The 27,765-nt window shown below is 40.2% G+C and overlaps 2 protein-coding genes across 18 annotated transcripts in view; one reads left to right on the top strand and one right to left on the bottom strand.

The window, feature by feature from the left end:
* The window catches only part of CAST (calpastatin), a 113,101-nt gene extending 94,481 nt beyond the window's left edge, over positions 1-18,620 (top strand). For 12 of the 15 annotated variants that reach the window (XM_032335696.1, XM_032335694.1, XM_032335693.1 and 9 more), the window contains 8 exons: positions 3,008-3,106; positions 4,715-4,822; positions 6,125-6,217; positions 7,144-7,188; positions 7,599-7,688; positions 8,975-9,046; positions 17,038-17,102; positions 18,027-18,620. In XM_032335696.1, the coding sequence (XP_032191587.1) occupies positions 3,008-3,106; positions 4,715-4,822; positions 6,125-6,217; positions 7,144-7,188; positions 7,599-7,688; positions 8,975-9,046; positions 17,038-17,088 (558 nt within the window). In that variant the 3' untranslated portion in view covers positions 17,089-17,102; positions 18,027-18,620. The remainder of the gene's footprint in view (positions 1-3,007; positions 3,107-4,714; positions 4,823-6,124; positions 6,218-7,143; positions 7,189-7,598; positions 7,689-8,974; positions 9,047-17,037; positions 17,103-18,026) is intronic. The other 3 variants (XM_032335695.1, XM_032335690.1, XM_032335689.1) reach the window with 1 other exon arrangement.
* Positions 18,621-19,811: 1,191 nt separating this feature from the next.
* Positions 19,812-27,765, bottom strand: part of ERAP1 (endoplasmic reticulum aminopeptidase 1) — a 38,888-nt gene continuing 30,934 nt past the window's right edge. For all 3 annotated transcript variants that reach the window (XM_032335686.1, XM_032335684.1, XM_032335685.1), the window contains exons 16-19: positions 27,034-27,195; positions 26,438-26,578; positions 25,612-25,693; positions 19,812-21,574 (exon numbers count right to left, since the gene is read on the bottom strand). In XM_032335686.1, coding sequence (XP_032191577.1) covers positions 21,419-21,574; positions 25,612-25,693; positions 26,438-26,578; positions 27,034-27,195 — 541 coding nt within the window. In that variant the 3' untranslated portion in view covers positions 19,812-21,418. The remainder of the gene's footprint in view (positions 21,575-25,611; positions 25,694-26,437; positions 26,579-27,033; positions 27,196-27,765) is intronic.

Here is a 27,765-nt window from a genome sequence, read left to right as displayed (position 1 = left end):
CCACTGCTATCACTAAAATCAAGAAGTACATTCTGAAGAGACTATTTAAAAAAATGAAGTATAAGACATATGCAAATCAAAATCTTGGATAAGCAGCCAAAGCAGTATTCATGAGATACATTATCATAAATACCTTCATCAGTAATGGAGGAAAAGAGAAATCTGATTAACCAAATGTTTATTGGATTTTGAATTTCAAATTTAAGCTATTATAAAGCTATTATTAGAAATAAATTATTATTTTACATTTAAATAAGCTATTATCACCTAACTACCCAAAAGAAAGTAGCAGTCAAGTATAGTAGGAGATGAAAATCGCAGCCTGAGACTAAACTGGCCCACAGTTCCTTGATTTGACTAAAGTTTTATATAAGATACCAGCAACTGTAAAAGAGAAAAAAAGTCTTAACATAAAATATGATTGGATTTTAAAATGAGAGTATAAATGAGTGAAAGAATCAATAATTGGTCATTAGCATTTTATAAAATATTGGTAGAAATAATAGTAATCATATGAATTAAACTTAATTTAAGTAATTTTTAAAAGATTTTACTTATTTGCTGGAGCAGGGGTTGGCTGGCAGAGAGAGCAGCAGCTTCCCTGCTGAGCTAGGAGCCCTTAGGGGCACTCAGTCCCAGGACCCTGGGATCTTGACCTGAGCCAAAGGCAGATACTTACCCAACTAAGCCACCCGGGTGTCCCCAAAACTTAAAATGAGATCTAAGTGGTATAAGCTAACAGCTAAATTACTAAAAACAGCTATGTGCAATACCTTTTCTTAAACAAAATATAAAACACACCATTTATAATACCTAAGCAGAAGAAAAACTGAAGAGATTAGAACTATTTTCAAACGTTGATTCTAAGAGAAGTTTAAAATTGACTCTTAAATGTTTAACCCCAGATAGTCCCATGTGACATAAACATGTTCTCAAAAACATGGCCTACATAGTTGCTTCTACAAGTAATTATGGTCCTAATCTTAAAATACCATTAATACAGTATCACTTAAATTTGTAGATGTATAATTTTTAACAAACAGAATATAGAATTTTAAAGTAATTATTTACCACTGTTAGAAATTCAAGATTTATTTAATAGCAGGGAAATCCATATAGCATAGTAGGGTATCAGAGGAAAAATCAGTAATGTCCATATAAAAGATGTATTTCAAATTTCACTTGCATTCATATTTTATATTTTAAATAAAAACCTTTAAAAAGTAGATAATCCCTTAATGTATTAAAGAGTATCTATTTAACTTCAAGAATCAAATATTCAGAATTAAGCTAGAGGCATTTCTTTTAGAAAAAAAGTATAAGAAGTTGATTTTATTGTCATTTCTGCTTAATGGTGTACAAAGAATCAAGAACAACACCTGAAAAATAAATGACAAGTATGAAAAAGGAACATCTGTGCATTTGTCGATATTCTAGTTCTAGATACCATGTTTGTAGATACCATTGTGCATGCTGTGTGTACATCAGTAACAGATTGGAAAATAATATAAGACGTGAGATGTTAAAGAAAAGAGAAGTAGATGAGCAGAAAATTGAGAACATGAAATTAAAACATCTACAATGGTCTGACTCCATGTCTTTAAAGAATTACAACAAATCCCTACAATCATTTTGTAAGTCAATTTTTTAACTTAAAATCATACTTCATATAACTCAAAGTATTCTAAAATATGTTAGAAAAGCTACATCATATGCATAAAAACAGGAAAATGTAGGGTTTGATTTATATGGTGATGGTAAATTCCATTCTGATTCAGAATGCAAAGCTATAGATCAATGGAAAAAATTGAAAAATTAACGTAGAGGATTTCATATATTTGTTAAAGGAGAATAAATCCCTATTTCAGAAAGATTCTGGAATAATACACTATTTAACATTAAGGAAAAAATAATAACACTAAAACCACACAACCTATACCAGGTATAAAGCAACACTGGGACATCATTATATACCTTGTATCAGAATTATAAATTTGTAACAAATATCTGATTGAAGCAAGGGAGGCCACAGAAAGCAAGCCTGCTCATTCATTGCTTTTCACAGTATGAATTTCTAGCAACTCCAGAGAGGCAGGACAGTTTGGCAAGGTAGAGCCAGCACCATAAAAAGAACGACTGTTGGAACTTACACAGAGGGGTGCCTAGGTGGCTCAGTGGGTTAGGCCTCTGCCTTTGGCTCGGGTCATGATCTCGGGGTCCTGGGATCGAGCCCATTATTGGGTTCTCTGATCAGCGGGGAGCCTGCTTCCCCCTCTCTCTCTGCCTGACTTTCTGCCTACTTGTGATCTCTCTCTGTCAAATAAATAAAATCTTTAAAAAAAAAAAAACTTACACAGAGCAACTAATTATGAAGAAGAAGCTGAAAAACTGCAGATAACCAAAACGTACAATGAAAAATGTGTAAACACACCATGTAACTCTTAAGTCATTAGAGTGCCCCAAGAACTGCTTTTAAGATTTATGTTATTGTGCATCCATTTGGGTGAAGGGAATAAATAGTAATAAAGGTGTATTAAAAATTGTATTTAAGGGGCTCCTGGCTGGCTCAGTTGGTGGAACCTATGACTCTTGGTCTTGAGGTTGTGAGTTCAGGCCCCATGCTGGGTGTAGAGATTTCTTAAAATCTTAAAAAAAAAAAATGTATTTAGGGATGGCTGGGTGGCTCAGTTGGTTAAACATCTGTCTTTGGCTCAGGTCATGATCCAGGGTCCTGGGATCGAGTCCCACATCGGGGTCCTTGCTCAGCAGGGAACCTGCTTCTCCCTCTGCCTGCTACTCCCCCTGCCTGTGCTCGCTCACTTTCTCCCTCCCTCCCCTCCTGCCCTGTCTGTCTGACAAATTAAAAAAAAAAAAAATCTTTAAAAAAACGTATTTAAGTGATGGCATTACAGGCATAGTTTTTAATATAACATATTACTGACATGTATATATGAGCTGTACTGTATTATATACGTGTGTGTGTATATAATTTTTTTTTTTAACAAAGAAATTTGAAGACGCTAACCTTTCTGCTGTCATCTCTGAAGTGGTTTCTCAAACCCCAGCTCCTACCACACACTCTGCTGGCCAACCCCCTGACGCTAAGGTAAGCAGCATTTTCGAAATAGGTTTTTATAGTAACAACAATAGGAAGAAAGAAAATAGGGCCCTTGCCTTAGAGTATATGAAAATACACAAAATCGTTAGGAAGACCAAGCACCTTCTATTTTAGAAGAGAGAAGACTGGTGATTTGGGGAGATGACAGAATATGTGAAGTAAGTAAATGAAACAATGTGTATGAAGTATTTTACACATAGTCCAGGAGCTTAATGTTACTGTTGCTTTATTAGAATTGAAAGAGCTGGAACGTGCATTGTGCATATATTTGAATTATTAGATTTGACAAATTCTTTAGCTTTCCTGATTATTTTCTCCTCTTTATATTTTTCCTGACGCATGCTATGAACATGGCCCATTATTGAAGCTCAGGTTTATTTTATGGAATTGCTCAGTGTTTGGGCTCCTCCCAAAAATTCAAGTATGTCCTATTAGAGTAGTTTCCCTCCCATTCATACCAGGAAAACTTTGTCATTTTCATGATAGCAATACAAAAACCTCAACATCAGGATTGTTTTAATTATTTACATGTCCTGAGGCAATTCTGTGGGACCAAAGCTTTTCCAGACTTCCTTGATTAATTTTCTGCGCAGTATCCAATTATACATTATCGAGGCGAGGAGACCACACCACATCAAAGAGATCGCCCTAAACCAGATCCCCATCTCCTTCGGATAAGAACAAGTGCCTCATTTGCTAGATGGAGATGAAGTGGCTTTAGTGAAGTCAGCTACGCTTCCTTTCCTTTTGATGTAGCATCAAAGCCTGCTTAGTGCTCTAGTCGGAGATTCTGCATGAATTTTCCTCCTGTTGGGTCAGCCTCAGGATCATCTGAAAGTATCCAGAGGCCCCAATGACGAAGTCCAGACTCAGCCGTGGGGACCTCCACCATGATTAGCTCTTATCCTGGGCTCCAGCGAAGCACTTAAGACCAGGAAAATGCCCTGTGTATGTGTGTGTCTGCCCACAGTGATGAAAGTGCCGGTGCACAGAAAGGAAGAAGCATCACGACCCAGGCTGCTTTTTACCCTTCTGTCCTTAAGACATGAGGGCTCTGTACTGGCTGAGGCAGGGGTGGACTTCAGCAATCCCGAGCCTCTGTGCTCTTTACCAGTATGAATCAGGATGACCCCTTTCCCATTCTATTTCCTGCCAGAAAGTCTAGTTTCATTTAATATTTTGAATGAAGACATCACACAAACCCAGTCTTTACTTAAATGAATACATGTGGGAATCAGCCATCATCCTGTGTTTTCTGGGACATCAGACTGTCCCCGGGAGTGTTGCATACACTAAACGCATAGGAAGGCAGGTTTTCTTAACACATCAGGCCAGGAACACCCCCTCCCCTCCCCGTTTTTTTGGAGGGGACTTTTTTTTTTTGAGGGGAAAGAAGCATCTGGGGGTAGGTAGAGGGTAGGTAGACAGGCCCATGCAAGTGTAGAGAGAGAAAGATGAGGAGCGCCACCCAAGGGTCTGCCCATCTCCCAGGTGAAAGTCTCATGGAGTTTATGGAAGTCTTAGTGGCCACGTTGGGGCCACTAAGAGGACTGATTTATTTGGCTAAGCAGTGACTAACTGACATTGGCTTTTTAGCAGCGCGACAACAAAGAACTGGACGATGCCCTGGACCAACTTTCTGACAGTCTAGGACAAAGGCAGCCTGATCCTGACGACGACAAACCAATGGAGGATAAGGTTAAGGTAAAAAATATATAAGTGAAATTAAAGGTTTTTGTAGCATAGGGCATCCTACTGTGCACATAAAAGGCGGGGGGGGGAAGCACTTCCAACTTGGGGAGTTTTAGTGAACCGTTGGATAACTTAATGCTCACTTTTTCCTTCTCTGTAGTCTGTTGAATTTTTTGCCTCAGGGAGGACTATGCTAGGGCACATGCTTAGGCAGAATGTCCTGTTCAGGAACCCAGACTTAGTTATGATGGGAGAGTATAGCTTTACTTTACGTTCTCCTCCCACATTCACTTGTCTTTGTATCTGGCAAAAAACACTATCACGTATATCATCTAGAAATGCATGCATTTTTTAGGGTGACATAATCTGTGCCTGTAGGGGCACAGTTCCCCTGTTTGCCAGAGATTTCCCTAGGAGCCTCCTGAGCCGTCATATCTCTGTGTGCAAAGCCCTAAATGAAGTGTTGGGCCAATGGTTGCTACTGAGCAGAGGCATGTGTGCAAGGCACACACTGTTAGCTCTACATACCTCCCAGCTCATCAGTAAGTGCTTGTCCATGCTAACAATAGTCCGTTTAGCCCGGAACCAGGAACTAAGTGACCAGCCAGATCCATGGCCCAGGGCATTTCAAAGGATCCTTAGGTCTTCATTCTGTTATAGGATCATTGATGTGAACTTGACCTGTATTTGACAAATGAAATAATGATGCAGAAAAATACAGCCTGCCCCCCTCAGAGGGTGGGGTGTGGAGTGTATGTCTCTGAATCTATGACAGATGTGCCCCCGAGAAGTGAGGATGCAGGGAGGTGTAGCTGCTGCTCCCAACAGCAGGTGCTCCCCGCCACCCCCCGCCCCCCACCCCAGCTCAAGCAGTCAGCACACTCGCACACTCACTCAGGTTGGCTGTGCCTGCTGGTCCTTCGGGGTTGCTCTGAGATGTCAGAGTGGTAAATAATTCCTCTCTAAATATCAAAATACAGTGACTTGATCTTTTTATCTAAAAAACTCACATAATGACCAAAGATAGCTTATACTGTTGGGTTTTCTTTCTTTCCATGGTTTCTAGGGACAGATATTGCATCATTTATCTTAAAATACAGATAGAAATCCACACGTACGGATGGACGTGTAGAAGCACCGAGGTTCACTTTTTTTTTCCCCCCATCAAGTCATGTCTGTTGAAGTTACCTGTTGTCTTGTTACTTAGAAAATAGAGTGTTTGTTTCGGGAAAGTAGGGCAAGTTCTGGCTGCTAGGTTTTAGAAAGTACTGTCTACGTGAAGGAGCAAATATTCAATCTGTTTCATGTTTTCAGGAAAGAGCTAAAGCCGAACACAGAGACAAGCTGGGAGAAAGAGATGACACCATCCCGCCTGAGTATAGGCACCTCCTGGACAACGACAATGAGGTACATGAAGGCCGAGGTCGAGGTTGGCTAGACAGCACAAAGCTTCGTACATCCAGATCTCCCTTGCAAGGAAGAGGAGGCGCACTTTCACAACAGCATAAAAATGTGACATGAAGGAATGCTTTTAATGCACGATACCACCAGCAGCACTGTTTTGAGTAAAGACAGGCGAGACCAGATTCCCCATCCCAAGTCCTCCTGCTAGACCTAAAGATACTCTGTCAGGTCTTGGGCCCTTTGTCTCTAAAGGCAGGCAGTTGTCCTCAGGTCAGGTGGGCCTGTACCCTCAGCTTTTAGCTCTGCATTGCAAGTCAGCAAGATGACAAATCACCCGTTCCACACCTATTGAGAAGAGAAGCAAGGAAGCCTCAGAGCCTTCCCAGTCTCTACTGCTGGTGGTGGGGCTGAGCACTCCTGGGCTTGAGGTGTTTTCTTCAGTGTCTCTCAGAGAATTCAATTCTCCTTGCTTGCATTCTGTATTCCTGAAGGTAGCCATTCTGCATCCTGCTAGAAGCCTCCCTGCTTTGGTAGTGCTATCCGACCCTGCCTGTATTCCCTGGGAGAGGTACCGTTTAACGTCCTTGCCCTTGAAGATGGGTAAGGTCCCCGCAGAGTTATACTTGTAATCCTGAAGAAAAGTTGTGTGCCGTCCCAGCCCCTCACATGCTTCCAACATATTATAAGCTTTTATAATTAAGACAAGAAACACGAGTTACTTCTTGTAATATTGGAAGTTGAATCTTTAACACATGATGCAGGAAGTTCCTCAACAGTTGTTTCCTTCCCTTCCACGACCAGACTCGAGATTTATCACTTCCTGCACATCTCAGGCAAGGCATCAGACCAGAGAGTCTACAAGTTCTGACTACACCTAGGGAAACCTTTACAAAGAGCTATGTCTAACCAGTAACCTACCTGTTTTTAAGGGCAAACCAGCAAAGCCACCTGCAAAGAAACCCAAGGACTCAAAGGTAAATACCACAGCAGCCATGTTCCCATAAACAATGGTTTTTTGTTTTGTTTTGTTTTGTTTTTCATTCTAGCTGAAATCTGGAATTTATTGAATGCCTGCCCTGGGGTTGGTACTATGCGAAGATGAGTAGGGTGTGTGATTTCTCTCTTCCAGCCCTCGCGAGAGCGTGTTTAGACAGACCCATCTTTTCAGATTGAACAATTGAGGCTCAATACTAAGCAAACTGTTAAAAGAGAAGGAAGTAAGGCTGTAAGGAATTTCACGTCTAAATTGAGGAAAGGAATGTCAGCAAGGTTTCCTTTTTCTTTTAATACCTTATTTTCAGTGATGGGGGAAAACGTCCCTTACGGAATTTTTGCCTTGTGCTTCTTCACTGGTTATTCACGGTTATTTCTGTTAATATCTCAGAAACCTGAAGATGACAATGACCCCATCGATGCTCTTTCAGGCGATTTTGACAGCTGTCCTGCACCCAAGGAAACGTCAAACACAGCCGAGGTACTTTGCTTCTTCATATGGACTTTCTGTGTCTACTTAGAACTGGAGGCTGCAGAACGAATTCAGTGATGCCATAGAGAAGTTGAAAAAATGCATAGTTATACTACCCTGCCAACATGATTGGGCATATTTATCTTTTTCTGTATATATATGTTATGATACATTATATATTTGTATGTAATGTAATTTATATCTAATGTGTATATATAATATATATATAACTAAACTAGTATATACTTATATATTTATATGTATTTAAATATTAAAGTGTGTATTTGTGATACATTCCTTTAGGTAATATAAGTTCAAGCCCATATCTAATACATTACTTAATATTATTTCGTAAGTGTTTTTCATGTCGCTGTACCCTCCCCACAGCCATCGTGTTTGATGGCCCCACTATTGGTGCTGGGCAATAATGCTCTGTCTCTGCTCATTGCAGATGAGAGCAGCCCCCCCTGCACTGCACCTTCTCATGGCTGTTGCCCGTCTGTCCCTCAGGGCCCAGGTCAAGCATCAGCTCCTTCAGGCACACTCACTGCTTCTCCCTGCCCACACCCAGTGAAGGGCTCCCCTGTACTCTGGGCTACACTTGGTCCATTTATTATACCAGGGAGCGGTGCACTTTATGCAGCAGCTGTGGTCAACATTAGCAAAATTCCTGGGACATAGCAGGTGCTCAGAGCAAGTGACTAAAGAGGAATGAAAACAAAGTATGTGGCCTTTAACCTGTAAATACACCCTTATATAAATCAAATAGAAAAGTGAATTGAGTGCACTTGATGGCCATTTTCAGAACAATGAATAGTGCAGATCTGTTTGCTCTTGTTTTGCTCTTACTAAACAGCTCTCCCAATCATTAAATTGTTAGTCCCCTTCATGTTGGGTGATTGAATTCCTAACTCCCTCAGCATCCTGCTTCTCACTCCTGGGTAAATAATGCCTTTTTAGCAAACAGGACTTTATTTTTATAGAAAACTTGCCTCTAGCTCTCTGTGATAATTTCTGCTATTAAATTTGTTTTCTTTAACACAGAAAATGAGTATCCCATCCTTGCTCTATTGGCACATAAAAACCAGTACTGACAGAAACAAGCTGTTTTCATGAGCAAATGTCCTTGTGGACATTGGCAGAATATCAGTGTGACCCACGTTTTCCTCTGTATTTTTAATCCTTTTTACTTTCTACCTTTAAACACTTCTATGTATATTGAAAGTTTTCCATTATTTAATTGCACTCAATGGACTGATGATAACAATGGCCTCATTACGTTGCCTTTGCTTTAGGACAGAGTCAAGAGAACTGCTCCCAGCTCCAAAGCACCCAAGAATGGAGGGAAAGCAAAGGATTCTGCCAAGGTAAACGGCTCAAAATATTACTACAAAGTAGCAATTACATGGAGTGGCATTTATCCTTTTATCCATTTTGTTTCTAACTGGAATCTATTCAGAATAAAATAGTAGTTTAATAGTTTAAGCACTGTATATGCCAGAGTACATCTTGCTAAAGAAATTGAAGTTCTAGAGACTTAAAGTATGTGGTCCTTTAGAAATCTCAATGATAATTTTTTTTAAGAGTTTATTTATTTGTGGGGCGCCTGGGTGGCTCAGTGGGTTAAGCCGCTGCCTTCGGCTCAGGTCATGATCTCAGAGTCCTGGGATCGAGTCCCGCATCGGGCTCTCTGCTCAGCGGAGAGCCTGCTTCCCTCTCTCTCTCTCTCTGCCTGCCTCTCCATCTACTTGCGATTTCTCGCTGTCAAATAAATAAATAAAATCTTTAAAAAAAAAAATGTTTAAAAAAAAAAGAGTTTATTTATTTGACAGACAGAGATCACAAGTAGGCGGGGCGGGGGTGGGAGAGCAGGCACCCACTAAGCAGAGAACCCAGTGCCGGGCTCGAACCCAGGATCCTGACCCAAGCCGAAGGCAGAGGCTTTAACTCACTGAGCCACCCAGATGCCCCCTCGATGATCTTTTTTTTTTTTTTTAAAGATTTTATTTATTTATTTGACAGAGAACACAAGTAGGCAGAGAGAAAGAGAGAAGCAGGCTCTGCACTGAACAGCGAGCCCGATGTGGGGCTCAATCCCAGGCCCCTGGGATCATGGCCTGAGCCAAAGGCAGAGGCTTTAACCCACTGAGCCACCCAGGCGCCCCCCTCAATGATCAATTTTAACCCAATTCAAGTTCCTTGCATTTCCCCCCACCCTTTGTCACACAAAGTATTACGGTGCGCAATGCCCACCAAGCTGTGGTAGCCCATAATCAGTGTAGGTCCAGCCCCTCTTTCATCAAACTCCCTTCCAGCTACTGCCTGCCAGTGTGTGCAGCTAGCTTTGCCTTCAGCTTCATGGAGAAAATTGAGACCACTCTGCACAAAATCCCAAAAGTCCTCTACCAACCTTCCCACTGGAAACCCTCTCCCCTCCTTGCCCTGATATGGCCCTTCCATCTGAGTGGTCAATAATCAACTCTCTCCAGTCTGTTCATTTTGATGCTTTGACCTTGTATTATAAACTTTCTAGTTTTCACCACTTTAAAAGCAGTTCTCCAACTTATAAGCCTACAGCCCAATTCCTTCCATAAGTTCACCTCCCTCAGACACCTGTAATTCCTGCTTCCTCTGCTTGAGCCCTGCCTGTGATCAGCGATGACTTGCTGGTTGCTAGTTCATTGGTCCTTATCAATCCTTCGTTTACTTGATCTCTCAGTAGTTGGCTTTGGAGCATTAAGAGTTGAGCCTGTGATAGATTAAGCCTTTGGCTAATACTGGGAAAGGTGAATTTTTTTATACCTTCCCCCCTCCAAAGACCCACATCACTACTATGTATATAACACATTGACAGTTCAGATTCCTGTACTATGTTTCATTAAATGTAAATCCCCAGTTATTTAAAAAGAAATTCCATTAAGAAAAAAAGTCAGCAATTTATGTGATGTTATGCACTGTAAAAACCATATCAAATTCAGACATATTTAAATGGTGGTGGCAGCGGTGGGGGAGATAATGCCAGGAAATGGGGTTGGTATAAAGCTTAAGACATGGAAGTAGCATACAGAATTAGAGAAGATCCGAGGGTTTCTATGATCCAGAATATTCATTAGATGCCACCTCGAAAGGATGACTCTTAGTTCTACTTTCTAGAGCAACATGAAAAATGATGTACTAAGACCAATGAATGACTAGAAGTTTCAAGGTCCAGGGGTACCTGGCTAGCTCAGTCAGTAGAGCTGAAAACCTTGACCTTGGGGTTGTGAGTTCAAGCCTCATGTTGGGTGTAGAGATTACTTAAAAACTTACTAAAAAAGTTATAAAGTCTGGTTTCTTAGAGCTGGGCATTAATGAAGCAAAACTGTTACTCAAAATTACTCCATGTGCTCAAGGCAAGAATGCAAGTTAGGTGAGACAACTTCTAGATCCTTTCCTACTCCAAGGACATAGAATTTAGTTAAAATGGTTAGTACTATGATCCTCTGACTATAATGAGAAACTGAAGTTATAGTTTAAAAACTATACTCCTGCTGCATCAAAAGTCTAGGAAACAAGGTAGTGACCTAGGAAGACCTGAACTCACCTTCTCCTGTGGACAATCTCCGGGTACATATCCAACAATGTCCTATGAAAAAAAAGCCCAAAACTGGCTGAGTGACTCCTACTAATCTAGCAAATGAGAACATCCCAAATGGAAGCAGGACAGGAACAGTTTTAACATAAATCCAACCCCAGGAACCGTGACCCATAATCAAAAGGGAACTCAAAACCCACAGCTTCTTCATGAGAAGCAAAGGATTTGATCCCCTTATTAGGCACCCATCCTTTTAAGACCTGCATTTGAGAGAGAAGGTGCCTGAGAACACAGACTCACCTGCTCCAGAGTCCAGCATGGAGGCATCCAACTGAGAAGCACCCAGACTTTCTGTGAAAGTGTCATGGCTCATCTTACACATTGGGCCGAGGGTCAGGCATCTTACATAGCACTTGTCTGGGGGTTCAAATACTTGGCAAGACAGAGGCTGGTGGACACCATCTTTCTAGTCTCCACCTGCCTCACTTCAGGTTATCAGGATCTCCTGGAAAGCAGTTAATATATTCATTTGGAGAGCTAGTTTTTTTGACTGCCACCAAAGGGAGGACCCCCAGATCACTGGGCTCTGGCAAGCTAGCAGGACTTAGATTGTGGTCTCACAGGACTGTTTATATGTGCATTCTTTAAATGATGCTGTGTAAGGCGTTGGCTTCCAGTCAGCTTCCATCTAGATGCTGACAAGAGATCCTCCCCTTTGGGACCCTGACAGATCATGGCACGCTCTCAAATTACCGGGAGCCACTAAAAAGAAAATTGTCTATGAGCCTATCACAAACGTTTGAGAGACAACCAAGAGCCCGGACAGGGTTGAATAATAAGGTTCATCTCCTGGTTCAGGACTACTGAACTGTCTGTTTGAGAAACCAACACAGAATCAAGGAAGATGAAGCAGTGGATGAACAGGTTCCAAATCAAAGAAAAAGATCAAACCTCAGGAGGAAAACAAACAAAAAACAGAATTGGATTTACCTGATAAATCAACATAATAGTTAAGATGATGCTCACAAGGGGTAGCTCGGTCAGTTAAGCTTCCAATTCTTTATTTGGCTTAGGTCATGATGTCAACCCCCACGGGCTCCATGCTCAGTAGGGAGTCAGCTTGGGATTCTCTCCCTGCCTCTCCCTGCCATACACACACTCTCTCAAATCTTAAGAAAAGAAAAAGATGCTCACCCAGTTTGGGAGAGGAATGGATGAGCACAGAACTTCCACAAGAGATGGGAATAATGACAAAGTACCAAACAGAAGTCACAGAGCTAAAGAATACAGTAGCTGAACTAAAACACTGAATGGGTTATGAAGCACAAGAAAGGGTTAGTGAACATAAAGACATAGCAGAACTCACCAATTAGAGTAATAAAAAGAAAAAAGAATGGGGGAAAAAAAGTAAAGATAGGTTAAGATGTTGTCAGACAACAACATCAAGGAGCCGAACATTAATATTACCAGGGTCCCAGAAGGAGAGGAGATAAAGGGGCAGAAAACTTATTTGAAGAAATAACTTATTTGAAGAAATCCCTAGCCTGCAGAAGGAAACAGACATCCATACAATTCCCCAAAAAGAGGAAACTAAAGACACTCACACCAAATAACATTATAATTGAAAAATCACAAGTTAAAAATCAAGGAGAGAATCTTCAACATAGCAAAAAAGAAAAGAAAGGAAATCAATTGTCTCTATCAGCAGATTTTGGCAGAAATTTTGCAGGCCAGAGCAAGTGGCGGGATCTGTTAACAATGCCGATATTAAAAAACAAAAACAAAACAAAAAACAAAACAAAACAAAAAAAACACGTTCAGTGAAGAATCTTCTACCCAGCAAAGTTGTCATTCAGAATAGGAGAACAAAAGTTTTCCAAACAAGGAAAAGCTAAGAGTTCATCAGCATTAAACCAGCCTTACAAGCCAGGTTAAAGGGACTTCTTGAAGCTGAAAATAAAGGGTGCTCCTTAGTAACAGGAAAATTTGTAAAAGAACAAATCTCACTGTAAAGGTAAATATATAGTAAAATATAGAATAATGTGAAGGTATAAATCAGTCATGTCCAAAGCCAGTACGGAGGTTAAAAATAGTAGAAATTGACTATAATAACCCATTAAGGGATACACAAGTTAAAATTTGTAAAATGGATGTTAAAAAAACATGGTGGGAAGAGTAAATATATACAATTTTAGGGCAAACTTCTTAGCAACTTTAAATAGACTTTAACGTTATCATATGTAAACTTTGTAAATCAACAGTAAATGCACAAAAAGGAATATAAGCTTACAAATACAGAAAGTCATCAAATCACAAAGGAAAAGAGAAAAAAGGAAAGAGGATCTATAAAACAATTAACAGAATGGCAGTGAGTACATAATGACCAGTTACATGCCAACATAATGGACCGTGGAGAAGAGAGAAACCTACATCCTACTAAGACTAAAAGCAGGATGTAATATTCATTAATTACCACGGAGATTAAAGCAGTCATCAGAAACCTCCCAAACATTCAGGACAAGACAGCTTCACTAGAGAATTCTACTACATATTCAAAGAATAATTAATACCAGTCCTTCTCAAACTCCTCCCAAAAATAGGGAAGGAAAGAACACTTTCAGACTCATTTTACAGGCCAGCTTTACCCTGAAAACAAAACCAGAACAGGACATAGGAAAATCACCAGACAGTATCTCTGCTGAACATAGATTTTTGAAATATCCTCAAAATAGTATTAAGTGGTTCATATACCATTATCAGGTGGGAATTTTTTCAAAGGATATAAGGCTGGTACACCACCCCCAAATTATTCAATGTGCTATATACCGCATTAATAAAATGAAGGAAAAAAATCCTATCATTTCAAAAGAAGTGGAGAAAGCAATGGATGACTTTCAGCTTTCACTTAGGATAACTCTCAACTAAGTTGGTATATAGCGAACATACCTCAACATAACAAAAGCCATATATGATAGACCCAAAGCATCATACTTAGTGGTGAAAAGCTGAAAACATTCCTCTAAAAATAGGAAGACATAAATGCCCACTTACCACTTTTATTCAATATTCTGTTAAGTCCTGTTCAGAGCACTTAGGCAAGAAAAATAAAAGGCATCCAAATTGGAAAGGAAGAAGTAAAACTGTCAATATTTTCAGATGATAGAATATTATATACAAAAAATAACCAAAGAATTCCACCAAAGACTGTTGAATTTAGTAAAGCTGCTGTATACAAAACTGATACATAGTAATCTTGCAATTCTATATGTTAAAAATAAAATGGGAATAATCCCATTTGCAATTATATCAAAAAATAAAATACCTAGAAATAAATTTAACAAGGGAGCTCAAAGAACTATCCACTAAAAACTCTAAGACATTGGGGCACTTGGGTGGCTTAGTGGGTTAAGCCTCTGCCTTCGGCTCAGGTCATGATCTCGAGGTCCTGGGATCAAGCCCCACATTGGACTCTCTGATCCCTCCCCTCTCTCTCTCTGCCTGCCTCTGCCTACATGTGATCTCTCTCCGTGTGTGTGTCAAATAAGTAAATAAAACCTTAAAAAAAAAAAAAACCTCTAAGACATTGATGAAAGAAATTGAAGGCACAACTAAATATAAGTAACGTCTGTACTTAATGGACTGGAAGATTTAATATTATTAAAAGGTCCATACAACCAAAAACAGTATGCAGATTCAATTCTATGCCCATCACCATTGCAATGGCATTTTTTCACAAATATTTTAGTATATGTGCTGCTGAACTGAGCACTTTCACAAATATTTTTAAAATCCTAAAATTTCTATAAAACTACATAAGACCCTGAACAGCCAAAACAATCTTAAGAATAAGTAACCCGGAGGCATCACACTCCCAATTTTAAACCACAGTTACCAAAACAGTAATGGTATTGGTATGAAAACACACACATAGGTGACCAAACAGAGTAGAGAACCCAGAAATGAGGCCACATGTATAAGGTCATTTTACAACAAAGAAGTCAAGAATATACAATGGGGGAAGGGAAAGTCTTTGCAGTAGTGTTGGGGAAACTGGACCCCCGACTTATACCATACATTAAAAAGCTCAAAATGTTTATTAAAGACTTGAATTTAAGACCTGAAACCATAAAACTTCTAGAAAACGAGGGGGTAAGCTCCTTGACATTAGTCTTCGCCAGGATTTCATGGACCTGATACCAAAAGCAAAGTCAACAAAAGTAAAAATTCACAAAAGGGACTAGATCAAACTAAAAAGCTTCTCCACCACCAAGAAAACCACCAACAAAATGAAAAAAATGGCAGATCCGGTGGGAAAAAAATATTTGCAAATCCTACATCTGATAAGGGCTTAATATTGAAAATGTATAAAAAACATTATAAAAAAGCAACCAACATGATTTAAAAAAATGGGCAGATAGAATATTTTTCCAAAGAAGACATACAGAGGGCCAACAGGCCCATGCATATATGCTCATCGCCATTAATCATCAAAGAAATGCCAGTCAAAATCACAATGAGGTTATCACCTCACACCGGTTAGGATACATACCTATTACCAAAAAGAAGGAAGTGCTGGGGAGGGTGTGGAGAAAAGGGAACCTCATACACTGTTGGTGGGAGTATAAATTGGCACAGCCACAAAGGAAAGCAGTATGGAGGTTTTTCAGAAAATTAGGAATAGAACTACCCTGTGATCCAGCAGTTCTTCCTTTGGGTATTTATCCCAAGAAAAGGAAAACTTAGGAAAATACATGCTCCCCTCTGTTCATGGCAGCATTAATTATAGTAGCCTAGAAATGGGTACAATCACAAGTGGCCATCAGTGGCTGTATGGACCAAGTAGATGTGTGGATACATACAATGGGATACTCTTCAGCCATAAAAAAGGAAATATTCCATTTGTGAGAATAGGAATGGGCCTTGAGAGCATCATGATAAAGTGAAGTGAAGTCAGCCATTCAAAGAAAGATAAATACCACATGATCTCGCTTCTATGGGGAATCTAAAAACAAAAGCAAACTCATCCGCTGGTGGTTGCCATAGGAGAGAGGGATGTGGGGTGGGTGAGAAGAGTGAAGGTCAGAAGATACAGACCTTCCTAGTTATTTAAAAAAAAAAAAAAAGTCATGGGAATATATAGTACAACCTAGTGACTACTGTTCATAACACTGTATTTGCATGTTTGAAAGTTGCCAAAAGAGATCTTCAATGTTCTCATCATAAGGGGAAAACATTTTTAATAGTGTATGATACCTAGATGTACTATGTTCATCATTTTGCAATATATACAAATATCAAATCCTTGTTGTACACTTGAAACTAATTACATGTCAATTTATACCTCAAAATGGAGTGAAACCCGTAAACAATATAGGAAACCAGATTTGATAATTAGTTGCTCATGCACTTGTATCTCAGTGGATTAGCTTCCCAACAGTGCCCCCAAGTAAGAAAGAAATCACTACAGAATGAATGAATAGCATTCAAGAATTCCTGTGTTTTTCTTCAACTATCGTAGCCTTCAAAAAAAAAAATTAGAGTAAAAAATTTTAAATTGCCTAAGGTTATTTTTAGTTTACAGACTTGAAAGAGAATAATTCATAGTTTGGGCTAAAATGAAAAGGAAATCCTTAGGTTAATCTAACTTTCCTCCACTGACCTGTCATCTTTGGACCCTTTAATTTGGAAAAGCCCATCTCTTCTTAAGCATCTTCTGATAGATCTGCTTTGTGATACTTTATCCAGGAAAGAAAGAGTTCAGTGATCATTCTGCTTTTCTTTTAGGCGAAGGAGGAAACTAAGAAGCTAAAAGCTGATGAAAAAAATACAAGTTAAAGTTCACACTATTGGTAAGTTGGGTGTTTGCTGTAAATGAAAACTGTACCTTCTATAGACCTGTGTTATAGGCAGGGAAACCAAGTCTGCTTCTTACTCGTGCTTTCTGTTAATTATTGGCATGAAATGCACATTGCAGTGTCTAGAGGTTAATTCAATGAAAGCAATAAATGAAATCATGGGCTACTACAATGTTTAAAAATAATAATTTTATAATTATGAGGTCTTTTAAAATATCAAGCCAGGTTCCTAAAGAAAATGACTGCCTAAGTCTAGCCGAGCCTTCAAAACCCAAATGTTTGTGACTACCGGTTACTGTGACAAAGCCCAATTAGCCTGTGACATCTTACAGACCAGTGTTCTTAGGGTGCTCATGTCTTCAAAAGACCAACATGGTGGGCTAGACAGCAGTACCCCTTATGGTCTAGTGGAAATTACAGGGTTTTCTGGAACAAAGGTGAAAAAAAAGATTGTGGTCAAAGTCAAGTACTTTGTTTAATCCTACCTGATGGTGACTTAAGAACTAATGTAGATGAAGGACTCAGATTTATGCTGAAAGCCCTTACCGTTCGTACTGTGTAATTCCTCTTACCAAGGAATGGGTCTAACCCTCAAACCTCCTGACCACTGGCTGACCAAAGCCTAAAGAAATCAAAAATGTAGGTTAGATTGGGTTAGTCTCTGTCACCATGGTAAGGTATTTCCTTTAACAAGGGAGGTATCCTTATTAGACCTATTCCAAAGATATTCACCCAAATTACAAGTTTTTTTATTTTCTAAATTCTAGAATTTTTTTAAGATGCTCATGTTTACTTACAGGAAATTCCCTGTTGTCTCTGTTAGTGCTTTTAGTAAATGTTAAATTGACTCTGCCCATGTCAAGAAAATTACATATCAAACAGTTTACTAGATTTTTTTTTCCTTTTGACTTTTTCAAGGTATCTGCCTATAAAATCTTCAGCTGGTGGATGGTGACTTTTGAAGGACAAAGCTTTGAGCAGCAGCAGATTTTTCTGGGTGGCTTCTAGACAGTGTTACTTGTCCAATCTTGATATCCTAAACATTGGTTATTCTTTTCCCAGAAAGAAAATGAATTTGTGTGGTTCATCTGTGTTACTGTACTGAGTATTGATAAACTTTGAATTTTTTAAAAAATGCCTTCAGTTGGGAGAGACGGGAACTTTATATTTCTATGAGATAGATTTGGTAGTTTCTTAAAGCAACACATAAAAAAAGGAAAAACCTTTGCAAACTTTTGCACATTCTACACACAGTGCCTGTAAATCTCATTAGTATTTTCAGTTAGCACTTAATTCTTTTGTTGTTGTTAGCATTTGGAAAACAATGCTTTGAACGTGTCGAATGTCCTGATTTCTCATGATCCATTTCCTCTTGGGCTTTGGAATTGTACTTGAGATTTCTTTGGGTTAATGTTTATAAGTCAAACCTAAAATATTGTACATTGGGCACATTATCTCCTCTTGGGCTGCTAATAAATTAATAGATAACCTGGACAGACCAGGACATACTGCCATCAGTATCCTTTTTTGCCAGAGGTTAGGGCTTCTGCCCCTTAGAGCCAGCACAAAAGATACTGAGACTTGAATCAAGTCAGAGAAGCAAAATGCCGTCTGTGTCACCACATAATGCGTTCCGAGAGTAGTAAAATCTAATCCTTAGAATATGCATATGCCTTAAACTTGGGTTACTGTGTTAAGCTATGCTTTCCATTTCTGACACACGTAACCAGAGCAGCAATTGTTTGCTTAGAGCCATTGCCACGTTAGTCCGTGCACTGTATCCCGACTGGCTTCATGGAAGTTGGGTTTACCAAATACAAAAACTTTTACTTAAAGAAAAAAAAAAAAAAAAAAAGCTATCCAGACTTTAAAAACCTGGTTTTCCCCCCACAGTAATTTAAGAACCAGACTCTGAGACCCTAGACGTGGGTTTCTCAGATCTTCTGGAATGAGTTGTTTGCGAACCTAGCACTGATAGCCTTGAGGGGATTCTGATAAATAATATCATCTTTATTTCTTGGTCCTGAAGGCAGGAAAAGATATCAGGTCCTTGTCGTCAAACTGATTTGCAATTTGTTTCCAAAGAAACCAGCTTTGTCAAGCAGGTATTTTAAGTTTTTATCAGAACTTAACTGACTTCACTAAAACTCAGTATCACTAATACTGTCTAAGGGTGGGGGAGGGCAACCACAGCAAAAGAACAGCTTAGAATGGGGCATAAAATTAATTCTCTTCAAAAAACATGCACATACCTATAGGGTTTCAAGCTTCACCTGCTTTAAAAGCTGTGTATCTATCCCATGAGAGATGCTGGCATTATTCTATCATTCTAAATCTGGGAAATAAAAGCTGGTGTTAGGGTGACTAAACAGCCCTTTCCAAGGCACTAATGAGAACACACACACAAAAAAACACTGTTCCTCTGGGATTTAACTATTTCTAATTCTTCTAACTAGGTAGTATAAAGTTGGGGGGGGTACTTTTGTTTTCTGAAGTGAAACTGTTGGCATTGACAGATAGTGTGCAGGGAATTGGCTGCAGTATTACAGATTCCCATGCTATTTACAAGTACTTTTAAATCCAAAGACTGAAGACATGCTTGTGATAGTAAACAGAAAAGGTTCTCCACAGAGGCCTTTTTGTTCATCACAAAGGGCTTCAAGACTTGGGTGTTTACTGGTTATTAGTGATGGCAAGACTAAGTTATAGAATCATCGTCTTCTTGCATCTGTCTCATGAGGAGGAAATCATTGCAGATATCTGCTCAGAGACCAGGAAGACAACTTTTATTACAAAAAAAGGAATTTGTACATTGGTATAGCAATATTGTATCTATTTAGAAAATGGACTTCGCCAACAAAAGCAAATTAGAAGAGGTTCCACAGGTGACCAAAAATGAAAACCACCATTTCCATGTTTCATTAAATGAAAATACAAAAATATTACCCACGATTAAAAATATTTTACATTGAAATTTTGGCTTTGTATGTCTTTTTAAAGGTTAATCCCTCGGGGGGTGGAAATTACCAGTGATTTCTGGTTTTGTTTTGATTTCTCAAACCATGAGGACCATACAATACATACCAAAATAGAATTGTAAACACATTGGTGTCCAGAAGTCACTCTGTGCCACAGTGTTTTGGAACACATTGACGTTTTTTCAGATCATTCTTTTATCCTAAATTTTGGAGTATATTAAAACTCATAAAAGGCTTCAGAGACAATACATTGTCCACACATAAGCTAATTATAAGTATTTTCAGTTTTATAGTACATAATTTATGGGAGACTCTGCTGTAACTTGGTGGCAGGAAGTGCCAGTAACAAGTTATTGGGGAGTTACAGGCTAGGCCAAATATGGAGCAGGGAGAAGCGGCATCACCTACCCAAGTGTCCACAGCTCCCAGGTTCAACTTCAAGGCTTCTCTGCTAGGCCTGAATGAATGCTCCCTGCTTTCTCAGAGGGACAGTATCAGTCAGGGTCCCTGAGGAAGTAGACCACACACTCAAATTATATTTGAGGAGGGGTCTATAAAGTTTTGTTTTCTCAACAAAGGTGTGGGGAGGATGGAAGGAACCCATAAGTACTGCCAGTGAGAGCCAGGCCTGCCCTTCAGCTCTCCCTCAGCCTGGAGGAATGAGAGCAGGAAGCGGCTTCCAGAAGGCAGGTGTGGAAAGGACTGGTGGGGGGGGCTGCCTCTCAGGAGCCGAGCTCGAGTAGAGGTCAGCCAAAGGCAGCCTCCAAGGGAACCAGGGTAATAAACCCCCCCCCCTGTACTCTCTCCTACCCCGGCTCCCATCTGCCTTCCTGGGAGACTGACCAAAAGAGAGCAAACAAGCCTGAGGACATGGGTCTAGAAGTCAGCCTCGGCCTGCAGCAGGGAACGGAAAGGTGGAACGTACCGGCTTAGTCATCGATCCAACCGTTCACTGTTCAGTAGTCTGCACTATTCACAAGTCTCTAGAAGACAGGGACTCAACAGCTTATGGGTGACACACACACATGGGGAGGACTTTGGAAAGCACCAGGCATAAGTGTAAGGAAACAAAAGGAATAAGGTAGTCCTCCACAGTCGGGAACCCACCCCCTGGGTTGACAGGGCAAGGCAACACCTATCAAAAGACACCGTAGCAGTAACCCATCGATGGACAATTTAGTCACCAGTCTTTTCACAGGAATAGTCCAAGGAGGAAGAAGGAAAAGGAATCCTCTTCAGTGGAGCCAAAACCGCCATCTCTGATTTGAAAATAATCCCATTCGACAACGTTGTAGCGATTACACATCACAGGAACCAGCAAGGAACAAACTGTTAGAGCAGTTCGAGCTCCTGGCTTTGTAGCCACACCCTGATCTTCTCAAAATTCTTGTCCATCCAACGGATGTTTTCTCCAATGGTTTCAATTGTTTGTTGGACACAACGTAGCTGAGAACCCTTTTCTTTTAAAGAGCCAAAGAATTCTTTTACCTGGTAAGGAAAACCAGAGTTTTAAAAAATGTATTATACAAATCTAAGTTTGGGCTAGTTAAAAGAAAACCGAAGCCAAATTTCCAGCATGTTTCAAAATTCTACATAGCAGGCAGCGCCAGGGGTCTGGATACAATTATGTACACATAAACTTAAGAAGCTATATGAAATGAGCTCATGCCTCATGATGTCAAAATTTTTATTTTTCTCCGCAGCTTTTTTATTTATTCACAGTTGCCAGATTGTAAAAGACTTCACTGTGTACCATTTAATAATTAGGGTTTGAGTGTATTAATATGTATTTTTATATACAGGCAGATGCAAACTTTTTTAAAACATGGTGTCTAAAAAGCAGAATGTGCAGTTTCTTCTTTGCCAAGTAAAACAGTTTCGGTCACACAAGTGCAGTCTTTCTCCATGGGCCTGGCCTTGTAGATCATTAGAGGAACACTGAGGAAAAGGGTTCTTAGCAAGTTATGGTGGTAATCCCCCAAGCGTTGCCAAATTTTTTTATCCTAATTCACAATTCGTGTATTGTTCCTCTAAGATTAAAACCCACACCGAGTTGCCCATGGTTTTAACAAGATAAGAGAGCGCTGCCTCCTCTTGTTTCGGGGCTGGGTTTCTTAACTCCTTTAAGCTCATGTGAGACACTGTCTGGTTTGGCCTCAGCACGGACTATTGTAGTATTGTTTCACCTTAAAAGGTTCTTAACCTTGTCCCCTAAGTTTTCACAGCATTAATCCATAAATTTTTGACTGTGGAGACGGGAAGTAAGTCTAAGCCAAGATGTAGTATTTATTCAACATAGATTCCAGACAGTTAATTCCTTAAAAATCTGTGCTATGATATCTTAAGTTTAAGAAAAAGAGAAGGGTAAGAACAGGCTTTTGAAGGTCAAATTCCAATTTTAAATGAGTTGGGGTTTTTTTCAAACTATCTCAATACAACTTTTCAGGGAGCTCCAGGCCCGCCCTCCTGCTGTAGCCGCCTGAAGAACGCAGACCATGCCTCAAGGTCCTGCCTTCGCTTGAAGCTTAAGCCCACTCTTTCAGACACTCAGACTCCAGATTAATATTCAGGTCAGAGAACAATTGTTCTTTTCAGCAGTCCAGGCACATCGATAATTTTACTAACTTTTTTTTTTAAGGATTTTATTTATTTATTAGAGAGAGAGAGAGCGAGCACAGGCAGACAGAGTGGGAGGCAGAGGCAGAGGGAGAAGCAGGTTCTCTGCCCAGTAAGGAGCCCGATGTGGGACTCGATCCCAGGATGCTGGGATCATGACCTGAGCTGAAGGCAGCTGCTTAACCCACTGATTCACCCGGGGGTCCCAATTTTACTAACTTTTTAATGATTAAGCATGGCTTCTTAAATATTTTCAAATTATTTGAAATAATCCTGAAGGATTATTTTTCACACAATAGTACCACTAAAAAAAAAAAAAAAACAAAAAACAACAACAAACAAAAACCTGTAAGAGCTGTAACCAAGCCAGCTGATAAGCCTTGCCCTCGGACTTTTCCTGACTCCAGATTCTCTCTCCTACCCTCATCTACCTTGGAAAATGCAGCATCCCAAATGAGCCCTGGATTCAAACCTGCCTCCTTCAGAGTGTTTCCTGTGCAATCAGCAGTGTGATACAGAGATGGGATGGGTGGGGAGGAAGTTTTATCCTACTAACTTGTCTGACCCTTTGTAAATGATTTAACTTCTCTGGGATTCAGTTTCCTCTTTAGTGAGATAAGGATGAGCTCTCCTTCCCAGAGCACTGCTGAGAACGTAGTTATGTAATATGGGTCAAGGGCAGAGCTTAAACCTCAGTCTGTAACGGGACTCAACCTCATCCATCTCTTCATGAACATGTCCTCTAACATGTCCTCATCACTCTGGCCTAATTACTGTGCTAGACACTGAGGCAGTGGCAAGGGACCAGGCAAGGAAGCCATGGACTCCTAGAGCTTACACTCTACTTGGGAAGACAACAAGCAGTCAACACAGCTACTGTTAATATACTATCGTGGATGAAATACACGGAGGTTGGAAGACTGATTGGGACAGGTGGCCTGCTTTCCACAGAGCAGCCTGGAAAGGTGACATGTGACCTGGGATCGAAGGACTCAACGAGCCTTTCCACTGACAAGTTAGGGGCAGACCAAGCGAGGCAGAGAGAAGTTTAGAGGCTTTGAGACAGGATCAGCACTTTCTGGTGCAGGAGCAGGAGGCAGCTGAGTGGTTCAAGGTTTTTGCAGGATGGTGACATGGGACAGTGTGTGCTCACTGGCTGGAGAGGTGGGCCAGACCCCAGGCACCATGGTTGTGTGCATGTGGGGAGGGAAGGTCTGGCATTTATTCCAAGATCCACAGGTCAAGTTTCAAGGAAGGATCAGTCATGGGCTGATTTTCAGATTTAAATGTGGAAAATGGTCTAGTGTTGGTCAAGTGGGAAGCCAGGCAGGTGGCTCTCGTTGTGGGCCAGATAAGAGCGGAGAGAGGCCTAGGGTGGAGTAACTGCAGCCGAGTGCACAGATACAGTAGAGATGCTGGGAGCAGAGCCAGGCAGGCTCTGGGATGACATGGATGTGGAGGCCAAGAAGGCTTCCGGGCTGACTCCTACACAGGAGAACGTTCTCCCTTCTGATGACATCCAGGCTTTGAGCACTTCCATGCCCTATATATATCTCAGGCCTTTCACACACAACACACACCTGCATCTCCTTCAGTCCCTGCTCAAAAGTCTCCTCACCATCCCGTAAAACAAAGTTCTTATCCCGTCACACTCTCCTTACCTTGCCTCATTCATCTTCCGAGCATAAAGCCCGACGTAGGTCACTTTATAACTTATTCCCCCAGCAGAATTTAAGCTCCATGAGGACAAAGGCCTTGTCTACTCTGTTCCTTGCCATAGCCCTAGAACCTAAATCCACATCAGCCTTACAGTAAAAATGTATCTTTAGAGAACTACTGAGAAAACAAAGGAATGAGCAAGTGACTAAATGAAATGTTTTGTTGCTACAGATTCGGGTTATGGACAACTGTCTTAACTACCCCTAGCTCCTGACGGTCCCCATCATCACGCAGAATAGCTCTGCTCACTCGAATTCAACCTTGGATTATGTGCCAGTTAATTTGACAAGCCTGCATGAAAACTAGAGAGAAGGGATGGGACATTTCTTACTCATTTTCAAAGCATTCTCCCCATATCAAGCTCTATCATGGTGTAACCAGAACATACAATGGAAGTTTTCCTAAAAAGATCAGTATTAGGCTCTCAGCTTTTATTTATGTGCAACCTATTTTTAAAAGCCTTGTAAAATTTTTCTATGCCTTTGGAAACATTTTTATAGAAGGGGCACATCAATGACCTTGACATCAAATTCCTCAAAGTTTAGGACTGAGTGAAGAGTCTGCTTTTGTGGGAAACTTATGTTCTGTGGTTCCTTCCCTCTTACTAGACAATGAGAATGACGTATACTGTTTTCTCATTTTTTTCCTGACCGCTAGGAACCTTTGCTGTATTTAGGGTTCAATGGAAATAAATTATCCTCAGCATAAATCCCTGATAGTTACCTCTGTCAATCATGCAACTTCTTGTTATTTAAATTTTCTTTTATATATGGACCTTGTAAGTTGCCTAAAATTATTTCTCAAAGTGCATATAAATAAGTAACAAGAAATCCTGAACCTAGATAGCAGAGAGCCAAGATTCCAGACCTGCCTCATTCATAATAGCTAGATGATCATGTAGGTCATGTACACCTCTAATGATCACTTTTAATATCCTAAGAAATACAGAATTAAATGTCTCCAGTAATTTCTTAAGCCCAAAGGTTTGTAATGGCAGAGCCAAGCTTCTTATTGTGATGTTTGGGGAAGTGCACAGGTTTCAATAGTTCATTTGTACGTAATTTTGGTTACCAGAGCATCCAAAAAGAATATCTACTAAGTGACAAAATCCATTCCTAACTCATCACACCCTTATTTTGTCTACCCCATATTTATTAGCTAATTGTTGCTTAAATTTAAGTTTTCTTTACCTCTTCAAGCCGTGCTCTTGTGGAGAACTGGCTTGTCGTTCGGATGACCATATGGGTTAGGGAAGTTGAGCCAAGTTCAAACCTGGAAATGGAAATCATCAAGATGTATCATAAAATATTGATTCATTCGACTTGTGGTTTGTTTAATTTATTTATTTGACGGAGAGAGAGCACAAGTAGGCAGAGGCAGGCAGAGGGAGAGGGACAAGCAGACTTCCCACTGTGCAGGGAGCTTGACCCAGGGCTCGATTCCAGAACCCTGGGATCAAGACCTGAGCCGAAGGCAGAGGCTTGAGGTGACTGAGCCACCCAGGCACCCCTCAGCATGTGTTTTTAAGCACTTTATGTGCTTACAGTATTTAACGAGACACTGCTTAGGCATGAAAAATCCATGACATGATCTCTACCCTCAAAAGTGTTAAGATGTAGCTGTAAAAAAATACACCTACTGCTGAGTAAATGACTCAGTACCCAAAAGAAAGTGGTAGAGGCTTCATAAGTGCTCCAAGAGCAAGGCAAGAGCACAGACAAACAGGCCGAAGTGCTAACCCACGGTTTGGGGTGAACTGCGCACAGGAGGCCTTGAGATTGGTCCGTGGTGTGGAAAAGGATTATTCCAGATGGACTGGAACACTGGACTATCCAGATTCATTAGCACTAAATTTAAGTGTTGTATTTTCTAAGAAGAGTTTTTTAAGTACCTCTACTTGCTCTCTTCAATCAAAAAAATCCGTCTAGACTTTAACTGTTGTTTAACAAACAAAGCTAAAACACACGCAGGTTCATGGACCGCTCTAGTCACAGCACAAGTTTTGACACTACTTACTTTTCTATCAGTTTATCCCAATTTTCCCTCAGAAACTGCCAGGCCAATGGATATCCCACCGGGTTCCTGCCGACAGCTCCAAGAATATATGGAAACTCTTGAATTTTTATTACATCTCCCTTAAAACTTTCATCTAGTAGCCTAGAACGATTAAGAGATGAAATGTTAACAATGAGAAGTCCCTAGAAAAGTTATGAATTTCTTTAGTAAAATAATGTGTGACAGAAAAAAAAGCCCATCTGTCAATAATAAGCACAAGATAGTTGCTATAGCTACATAATAAAAACTCACATTTAAATAATGTTTCCAACACCCATGCTCATGTATTCTCGTTTGTTAATAAGACAACTGAAGAAAGGCCTTTGCCATATGTGTTTCTAAACATATTAAAGAGACACAAATATATATCCCTTTAAATATTTTTCCTAACACCTGCTTCTCCCCTAATCAATGACCACACTCATTACACATATGCCCACTTGAATAAATGTTCCCAGCAGAAAAGGCAGTTCCCAGCCAAGAGAACAAAGAGATGTCGGAAGGATCTGAGCTCATTTAATTCCTCTTGGCCACGTGAACATGAATGAATTACTCACCACTGAAGCTTGTTCTTATCTTGGCTAATACTGAGGGCAAATTCTATTTTATTTTTCTCGGAAGTAGACAAAGATGACTGATATTTTCTATAAAGAAAATCCCATCCTTCAGGGTTCTGGACCCCCACAGCAAACACTGCCAAGGTCACATCGCTGGGCAGGCTGTGGGAAAGAACATTGCTGGTGAGAGTCTGAGAGGCAGGAAGTGTGTCTGGATGTAGAGTGATGACAAATGACAAACTAATAAACTGGCCCAGTGAGCGGAGCAACATGCCTGGAAATATAAACAAAAATTACCTCTTTCTTCAGATTTTATGGGAGAGGCACAAGGAAGTATCTACAATTAGGTTTTAAGTACCCTTCTCAAAACCATAATGGGAAAAGCCACTTTGATAAATACCTACATATATAACACCATGATGCCGGGGAACAGGACAGACGGACACTTCTCAGGCCAAAAGAAAGAAATTCAAAGTAGACTCAAGATGTAGTCCATGAACAAAAGTCAGGAATCCAATTAGACCATTGTTTGCAGGTTTTTCTTTAAATAGAGCCATGTAGATTGTTGGCTTAATATCTCCTAGAGAGATTTAAGCTCCAAATATTAAAGTTCAAGAATAAATTCTAAATACAGGAAGACCCTACTTTGCTTCAATGGTGTCAGCAACTACTACACAGGGACTTTGGAAGCCCAAAGAAGCTACTGTTGTGGCATGCATGCACTGCCACTGT

Source organism: Mustela erminea, chromosome 3 (assembly GCF_009829155.1).
Source record: "Mustela erminea isolate mMusErm1 chromosome 3, mMusErm1.Pri, whole genome shotgun sequence".
Taxonomy (NCBI): Eukaryota; Metazoa; Chordata; class Mammalia; order Carnivora; family Mustelidae; genus Mustela; species Mustela erminea.
Note: the sequence above shows the minus strand (reverse complement) of the source record. Positions and strands in the feature narration are given on the sequence as shown.